This window comes from Branchiostoma lanceolatum, chromosome 18 (assembly GCF_035083965.1).
Source record: "Branchiostoma lanceolatum isolate klBraLanc5 chromosome 18, klBraLanc5.hap2, whole genome shotgun sequence".
Classification (NCBI taxonomy): Eukaryota; Metazoa; Chordata; class Leptocardii; order Amphioxiformes; family Branchiostomatidae; genus Branchiostoma; species Branchiostoma lanceolatum.
In genome coordinates, this window is record NC_089739.1 from 575,493 (window position 1) to 584,411 (window position 8,919).

Consider the following 8,919-nt stretch of genomic DNA (forward strand, 5'->3'; position numbering starts at 1 on the left):
ACTGTTAAAAAATCCACACTCAACGATTCTTCATCTTTATATCACTTAAAACATCAATTCTATCAGAAGATTATCACCTTTACCTAGTAACAGTAGTTAATATGTGATTGCAACTTATAAAAGAATGAATCAAATCTACTCCATCTTGGACTGAGACTTCGAGTGATAATTTACACCAAGTTCCCTGCATTATGAATTAAACCTCAGGCAACAATATAATGTATCATTAACCACAGTTAAGCCATCAGAGTCACAAAACCTTGAACACTGTAGATGTACACACTATAGCCTCTACCAGGCTCCATCCTATCGTTGGGAAAATAGTAGAAATCGGCCGAGGTACTCCACTATACAGGGTAGGTCCGCTATACAGTAAAGTTACATTTCAATGTATAGCGGACCTACCCTGTATAGCGGAGTGCCTCGGCTGATTTCTACCATTTTCCCAACAATAGGACGGAGCCTGGTAGAGGCTACACACTACACTATAGAGATATTTCATCCTACCAACCCGTGCCCTTATAAAACAAATTAAAGTAACTGTTGAACAGTTTACTGTACATGTTAGATTCCCAAAGGCACTACTGGTAATACAAATGTAACAAACCAGTATTGTGGATAAAATAAAGTTAAAATAACAAATCTGCTGGGATAAAAATAGACATACCATAATGAAGATACGCCAAAAATAATTACTCAAGCAACTGGATAAGATTTTGAAACAGTCAGACGCTTCAGACAGTATCCACTGTCCACAGTCACTGAAAAAAGACAGTGGATGCTGTCTGAAACGTCTGTTTCAAAATCTTATCCAGTTGCCTGAGTAATTATTTTTGGCGTATCTTATTACCTGGATGTCTAACCTTCATCAACATAATGAAGATAATTGTTAGATATCCTGTACAACATCCATACAGTAACGCTTCGAATGTTTGGCCTAAGATGACTTAAATGTTTTATCAACAAATTTATACACTCAGATATACCTAATAAATCATTTTTGTACCCAAAACTAACCCATTTCCCACACAGCTAAACCTGTTAAGTACGTAAAGATACAATTTCTACTGTAAATTCATCTATTTTTCGCAGGAATTTAAGTTCGCAGTAGGATTTGAAGGTTTCCCTTTTTTTTAAAGTTTGTGGTCGAGGCAGACATATAGTGAAAACTGCAAATATCAAACCACGACAAATATTTCAAGATTAACAGTACAGTGTGAAAATAAAATCACTGCAACTATCTAAATATGTACAGTATATTTGCGACAACCCCCCCCCCCCTAAGCATCACAGTCAGCCCCTCACAACTCAGATGTCCCTGCAGTTTCCTTCTGTTCTGCTAGGTGTCTCCTCTGATCGGACTGCTTCTGTTGCAGCTCGATCTGTTTCTTCAGCTGCTCCGTCTTCTTGCGGTCGATAATCTCCATCTCACGGATTTTCTGTTTGGAAAAATTATGAAAATCAGGTAAAATAACTTAAAATCTCCACTACTTTTCACATAATGCTCCTTCGTTGTTTTTTCAACAATTCATATCCTGGACCTAACCCTCTCCATATCTCCGATTTTCTGATGGGGAAAAATGATAAAAATCAGGTAAAACTAAAATGACTTAAAATCTCCACTACTTTTCAAATAAAATTATGCTCCCTCATTTTTTTTTCAAAGATTCATATCCCGGCCCTATTAAACCCCCTACATCTCACAGATTTTCTGATGGGGAAAGCTTATTTCAAAAATCAGGTAATATGACTTAAAATCTCAACATCTTTTCACAAATTGTCCTTATTGCTTTTTTCCCAGGGTTGCTCAATACGACATGATGGGCAAAACAGACCAAATGACTACACAGGCAATACTACAGGTCTATATCATTGATATTTCGTATATTATTTCGTGTTTGAGGAGGGCCACACCTCGAGCATGTAAAAGAACCCACCACAGTATCGAAAAGAGAAAGGGACCTTCCAGGTGTGAGTGGATCAATTAAATCTGTCCGGATATGCGCTGTACAGCTTGTGCTGTTCAGTTACTGTACAAAACGGGTTTGTTACGCCATGAGGCGGTTTACCGGGTATTTTATTTAAATCTTATGTAGTGGCGTCTGTGTAGCACAGTGGCAGAGCATCGGAACCAATAAGACCCAGGTTCAATCCCCAGTGGAGTACCCAGACATGTCCGGACATGCACCCAGACGTTGTGCCCTTGGCAAAGGCACTTAACACACATTTCCCATGTCCTAAGCCCAGCAGTAGGGTTTGGGTTGGCGTTAGAAAGGGCATCCGTAAAAACTCTTGCTACAAAAAGGACTTGCACTTGATGAAGAGTTCTGGGTATTCATGTGCAAGCACGTCCAACCCCCAGATGATGGGGAACAAAAGACGTTAAATTGGATAGAGAGAGAGAGAGAGAGAGTACCTGTGAGATCTCGGTGCGGATGATGGTACGATAGTTCTTCCCCCGCCCGAGTCGTTCCATCTCCTCCAGGAACTCAGCCCGCTCTTCGATCTCGGCTTGTACTGGAGGAGAGAAAACAAACACAAGTGAACAAAAACATTCAAAAACAAACATGGTCTTTTTGAGGCTGTAGGGGAAGTGGGCTGCTTCCATCATGATGTTTCTGAGTCAGGGAGAAGAAATGGAGATTTGAAATGAAGAAGATGGGAAGACCAGATCTTCAACACGCTCCAGGGGCTGGGGATCACCAGTAATGACTGGTGGGTCTATTCCGAGAGCAGACCAGCCTGGCAAGCCCTATGCATGTCTGCAGCCGCCATGCATCAGACACTGATGCCTGCCAATGATTGATTGATTGATTGATTGAGAAGAAATGCTGTTCCGCTTCTGAGGGGCAGTTCAGTGCTAAGCGCTCAGCCTGATTGCAATGATAAAAACTTTAAAAGCCATTGCATGGGTAATTACTGACCAATAAACCATTATCATTATCAGTCCCAAGTGTTAGTTCAGTGCCAATTAGTGGACTCCTGGCCTTGCACAGGGCAAACTCCTTTATTGCAGTTTCTTGGAGTTCAACACTCTTCTTTAACTCCACCTAAGATTCTAAGTGACAGCTACTCTTCAGAGGAGAGAAAACACCAAAACTTTAAAACTCACATTCCTCGAATCTGTCCTTCTCCACGGTTGGTTCCGGGCTGAGTAACTCGGCCATCCGCGCTGGCGTGACCTCGGGCGGCTCTTCCCCGTACGCCATCAGGCTGCCCAGCCGTTCCTTCTCTTTGTCTGTGCACACCGCCTCTGTAAACACAAACAAATAAACATAAACAAACTTGTTACTCTAGCTCTCCGAACGCCATCAGGCTGCCCAACCGTTCCTTCTGTTTATCCGTGCACACCGCCTCTGTTAACACAAACATAAAAAAACATAAACAAACATTACCCTTGGCTTTAAACAATGGTTAAGGAGAGTGTGTTGGTGTGAGTGTGCAGCAGGACTGTCTCCAGGACCCGTCCCTCCATCCTGGGACAGAAATTCGCTTGTTGGGATAGAAAAAAATGTCACAGTTCATAAAAAAATCTGAACTTCAGGGCATGAAATCGATGAAAATGTATTTTCATCAGCTTAAAATGACATCATTTCATATAATTTCAAAACTGTCATAATTGTCAATCTGAAAACATCCTTTAGAAGCTGACACCTTCCTACACACTACTGGTGAGTTTGGTTTGCCAAATTTAGTCGTTAAGGCAAAGAAGGAAGCGATTTGTCGGGTCATGGCTGATTGGGCTGTCCCAAAAAATAAAGGAGAATGGGGGGCGGAAGAGGTTGGATGGACAGGGGGGTTGGGTGAAAAAAATCTGGACTGGACAGGGGGGTTGGGTGAAAAAAATCTGGACTGGACAGGGGGTTTGGGTAAAAATAGAGAAATTGGACTGGACAGGGGGGTTGGGTAAAAAACATATGGACTGGACAGGGGGGTTGGGTCAGAAGCTCAGATTTAGACCTCTTCAGCCCCCCATCCACATTTATTTTTTGGAACAGCCCATTCAATCTGAGTTTCAATGAGGTTGATTGGACGGTCTCATGCTTACTGCAACCATTTCTTTTGCGTCCCTTAAGTGATCACTATAGAAACAAAGAAACAAATAAACAAAGTACTGACTCTTCGGCCTGGGTCGGTAGTCCTCTGGTTGGGCGGCCGGCGAGCTTTCGCACGATTCCTTTGACCTCCGACCCAGGTACGTCCGCGGGTTGACCTTTTTGCTTGGGGTCACGGGCGCGGCGGGTCGCTGTGGACGCTGGCTGCTGGTTGGTGGACAGTTCAGTGGGAGGGTGCCGCCTCCTGAAGGGGAACAAGACATTTTTCGGTGGTTTTATTCGGTGGTTAAAGCACATGACCAGGCGTTATAACACCATATACACCTTGGGGCGGGTCATTAACCCTTAATCATACAACAGTTACTACTGTTGCTGTTGTTGTTTAACATCTAGTATCATAATCGCTAGACGTGGTCTCTTGGTGCTGGGTTACGCTTGGTTCAGCTACGAGTCAATTGTCTATAATTGTCAACTACTATAATTACGTAACACTTTATAATTTTATAAACTACACTAAGACTAAGTACTACTGCTACTACATGTATACCACTAGTACCAATACTTTACTACTACTAGTACATGTATACTACAACTGCTGCTATACACTACTTCTTCAATCTGCAATATTGCTATTAAATTGCTATTATCATTATGTGCCAAAAATACTTACTCTAGCAACTGGATAAAATTTTGAAACAGTCAACTTGACCTGAGTTGCTTGAGTAACTATTTTTGGCGTATCTTACTACCTGGATGTCTAACCTTCATCAACGTTAGTTTAACGTACATGTATTATCATGAATCGGATGGTTGTCTGAACTTAAATTACCTGAAGTCACAGCACAAAGTACTACTAAGTCTAAAGTAAGGAGAGGAGAGAAACTGAAACAGAGAGAGAACCCACCTTTCATGGTTTCCTTCAGTTTTCTCTGCTGGAAGTTTGTCAGCTTCGACTCCTGCATCATAACTAGAGGTTCAACAGAGAAACACGCCATCAGTGCTTTGTTTTAGAACAGTAGATAGATAGAGATAATAGTCTATACTAGATGTTCATGGTCCTGTGAGATTTACGAATGGGCTGTTCCAAAAATCAATGTGAGGGGGGTGGAAGAGGTCTCACACTAGTTCCAATCCAGATTTATTGAAACCCTTCCCACCATCCAATCCAGCCCTCCCCCTCCACATTATTCTTTTGGAACAGCCCAAAATTTATTATGACCACTACTATTTGAAACCTTATCTCTTTAGAGATCGAACACAAACACAAGTAAGCTCAAAGGTACATTTACAATTAATACAAACCATACATAGATCAACAAGCAGCACTACAAACTCATTTACACACAGGAGTTCAAGTGACTATGTGCTTTCATAAATATTTCTGAGTAGAGATAGCGAACAATGTTTATGTGATGTGACGGCCGCTACCAGACACACACGCACTGCGCCTGAAATCGTCACAAACTAGCCGCGGTTCTAACCCCAGACTCTCCCTCATGTTCTTATCTCGGTAGTGTCGCACCTTTAAGGAGCTCCTGCGTCTCCTTGCTGTACTGCGGCTGCTGAGTGTTCCACATCCCTCCCCGGGCTACGGGCTGTCGCGCCGCCATCTTGGACCGTTTGGGCAAGGCGTTCACCAAACGCAACAAGCGCGTCTTCCTTAAACATAACAAAAAAAGAGAAAAACATCCGCCGAATATCCTTTATTAAAAACAAATTTATTAAATTTACAGGTAATGATTGATTTTTATTTAGCTAATTTGTCACGTTCATTGGGAACTGAAAATATACATGGACGAAGGATGTTTGAGCGTTTGAATGCGTTCGAGCGCTTTGTTTTGTTATAGTCGCCATGGAAACGAGTGACGTTGCTACTGCAGTTCTACCCAAGACAGACAGGTGGCGACTCGGGTTGAAAGTTACAGAGCGCTTTTCAGCGAGTTCAAAGTAACAGAAATAGATAAATGAATAGATAGCTAAACCTATCCTCATGAGAGAATCAGTTGGGAGCAGAAAACCTCTCTTTGTGTGCTTAACGGACGGGGAAACGGGTGGATTTAGGTGCAGCTAGTTTCGGCCGAGCTGTACTAGACGCGATGGAGAACGACGGGAACCCAGTATAGCTGAAGTACTAGTCTAGCCTCTACCAGGCTCCACATACGGACGGAAAGAGTAGAAATTGGCCAAATAGACGGAAAAACATGCAAGAGGAGTTAGTCTGCTATAAGGGTACAGTTTGCCGCTATGATGGCATATTGGAACTTCTCTCTGTAGCCGACTCCCTTGGTGGCATACTATTCACTCTATTAGGCCAATTTCTACTTTTTTTCAGCCATCCGCGGAGCCTGGTAGAGAAGGGGCTAGATGAAGTCATGATTAAACCAACGGTTAGGTTGTACAAAAGATGTCTAGTTCAGTGCAGCATTTAGGGGGGTTTTATAATTGCCAGCCCGGCCAACATAGACATGTTAGAGTGTAGAGTTGTTGTTGTTGTCCTTGTTAAACGTCTATTGTATCGCTAGACGTGGTCTCTTGGTACGGTGATGGGTTTCACTTTCTTCAGCTACGAGTCAATTGTCTCTCTTGGTATTTAACTCTTGGTGACTTGTGCTTGCGTGTTGCTGGAAGTGTTTCTAGGAGAGCGCATCTAGTCTGTGCGCGCTCTCGATGTACCGGGAGAACGCTATGTCCATCTGGTTGTTGATTGCCTCGGAAAGGTCTTCTCTCATCTCGGCTAGGGACACCCCAAAACGTTAGCCTCTACCAGGCCCTCACGGGCGTATGAATCGTAGAATACTTAGCCAGTAGAGTCAGTCCACAGTGAAGATCACATTGTAAGTGAAACCCTGGCGTAGTTAGTCTGGTAGAGACTACCAAAACGTGGGCGGGGACAGATTAGCCTAAAGCTAGCATGAGGGTCATTTAATAGTCTCCGCCAGAGAGCTTGTGTATTAACAACACAGGCTAAGCCGGAAGCCAACGGGAAATGTCAGCTTTCCACGACAAAGGGCAAAATGAGCCCTCCAACTTTCAAGGGTTCTCTGCTGTGCAAAGCTGGATATCGTGTTGTATTGTTGTTGTGTTGCTGTTGTTGTTGGAAGAGACCAAGAGGGCGCCCCAAAATGAGATGGAAGGACAATCTCACTAAACACCTGGGCCCTACATGGCCAAGAACCGCTCGACAGAGGAAAACTTGGAGTCTGACAAGAGAGGAGTTCCTCCAAGGGAGTGATGATACCCTGGAATGATGATGATGTTGTTGTCGTTGTCTCTGTTACACGGTCTCGTCGGTCTAAAGTCACTCGTGTTTTTCCTCTTCTTACTCGTGTGCTGCATTTTATAACTCTCCAAGCAGAGGTCGAATGGGCAGATCGTCACCATTTTATCATATGCAGTTTTATTTTTGTGGCTAGCCCATTCTAATAATTCTAACTGCATATGATAAACACGTTAAACAGCCTCATTACCCTACACATTGGGTACCTGCCTGTGGCACTGGCTGCAAATACATCTGATATATTATAAAACGGTGACGATCTGCCCATTCGACCTCTGCTTGGAGAGTAGCATTTTGTCCCTCTGGACTACTCTACTGTTGCTTGTTTCAAAAGTTCGGCAGGTTAATGCGTGCTAGAGTCTTCGTCTTTTCGACTTCTGTTTGCTTCTTTTCTTGTTTCCTATATATATCCACATTTACATATCTATCTACATAGCTCACAAACTAGATGCCTTCGACTCTCAGTGCTTGAGGAAGATTGAAGGCATCCGTTGGGCCGGGATGACTTCATTCCCAACGAAACAGTCCGTTGCAAAACTAACCAACTGCCGGTTAGCTGCAAAATCACCAAGCAACAGATGGTCACGTCTCCAGGGCGGTTCCTACTCAGGACGTCATCAAACTGATCTCATCGGAACCCAACCCATCATGGAGGCGACCTAGAGGTCACCCTAGAGGAAGATGGGAAGACCAGATCTTCAAGGAAGGAAGATGCCTCAGGAGAATCCTGAAAATACGCTGGGAGCAGAGAATCTCAAATAAAGAAGTCAGCGAACGTACAGGCATATGCAAAATTGTAGATGAAATAAAACACAGACGCTGGAAGTGGTTAGGACACGTCCTCCGTATGAACAAAATGACACCCGCATGTCGCCCTCAAATGGAACCCTCAAGGGAAACGAAAGAGAGGCAGGCCTCTAGGGACCTGGAGGAGAACTGTAGAGGGAGAGATGAAGGATGCGAGGAAGACATGGCACGAAGTTAGATGGATGGCCCAAGACAGGAGTTGGGCTGGAGAGAGTTCGTTGGCGCCTTATGCTCCACTGGGAGCGAAGAGGATTAGGTAGGTAGGTAGGTAGATCTTCAACACGCTCCAGGGGCTGGGGATCACCAGAAGGATTGGAGGGTCTATGCCGAGAGCAGACCAGCCTGGCGAGCCCTGTGCATGTCTGCAGCCGCCATGCATCAGACACTGATGCCTGCGAACGATTGATTAATATCTACATGTCCTTCCCCTTCCTTCATTTATGAAACCAACGGTTTTGTGTTGAGGAGATAGTTCATGAGGATTCTTCGCATCTTTAAGTTCCCCTCTTTGTTTATTTGTTTATTTATTTGTTAAAATTTACCACAGATGTGGAAGGGGTGAGAGAACAGGCATGATGCCTTTTCTAGCCCCCACCCCACAGAAATATTTACATCAGGTATAACAAACATTTAAACCTATACAATTATACAATTACATAAGCAATAGCTTAACGTACTCAGTCAAATCGCACAATACTACACAACAACTTAGTTAAAACATGACTAAGATTAAACATATCGCACTTCATCCGAGATGCACTCATCACTAACTACCGCGGT

General features: G+C 43.5%; 1 protein-coding gene across 1 annotated transcript; it reads right to left on the bottom strand.

Moving 5' to 3' along the window:
* Positions 1 to 1,080: 1,080 nt before the first annotated feature.
* LOC136424823 (UPF0193 protein EVG1 homolog) lies at positions 1,081 to 5,713 on the bottom strand. Its single transcript, XM_066413492.1, has 6 exons — positions 5,578 to 5,713; positions 4,960 to 5,022; positions 4,120 to 4,299; positions 3,113 to 3,253; positions 2,417 to 2,517; positions 1,081 to 1,439 (listed from the first exon to the last, which is right to left on the bottom strand). Exons 1-6 carry the CDS (start codon positions 5,663 to 5,665, stop codon positions 1,302 to 1,304), a joined length of 711 nt encoding a protein of 236 aa, XP_066269589.1. The 5' UTR covers positions 5,666 to 5,713; the 3' UTR covers positions 1,081 to 1,301.
* Between the last annotated feature and the right edge of the window lie 3,206 nt (positions 5,714 to 8,919).

Bases quoted from the DNA above. Each gene is read 5' to 3' on its own strand.
- LOC136424823 (XM_066413492.1), bottom strand. From the start codon at position 5,665: ATGGCGGCGCGACAGCCCGTAGCCCGGGGAGGGATGTGGAACACTCAG. The intron at 4,300-4,959 runs GTGGGTTCTCTC...GTTCCCCTTCAG, and splicing joins ACTGAAGGAAACCATGAAAG to GAGGCGGCACCCTCCCACTG. The intron at 1,440-2,416 runs GTACTCTCTCTC...TTTTCCAAACAG, and splicing joins TCCGCACCGAGATCTCACAG to AAAATCCGTGAGATGGAGAT.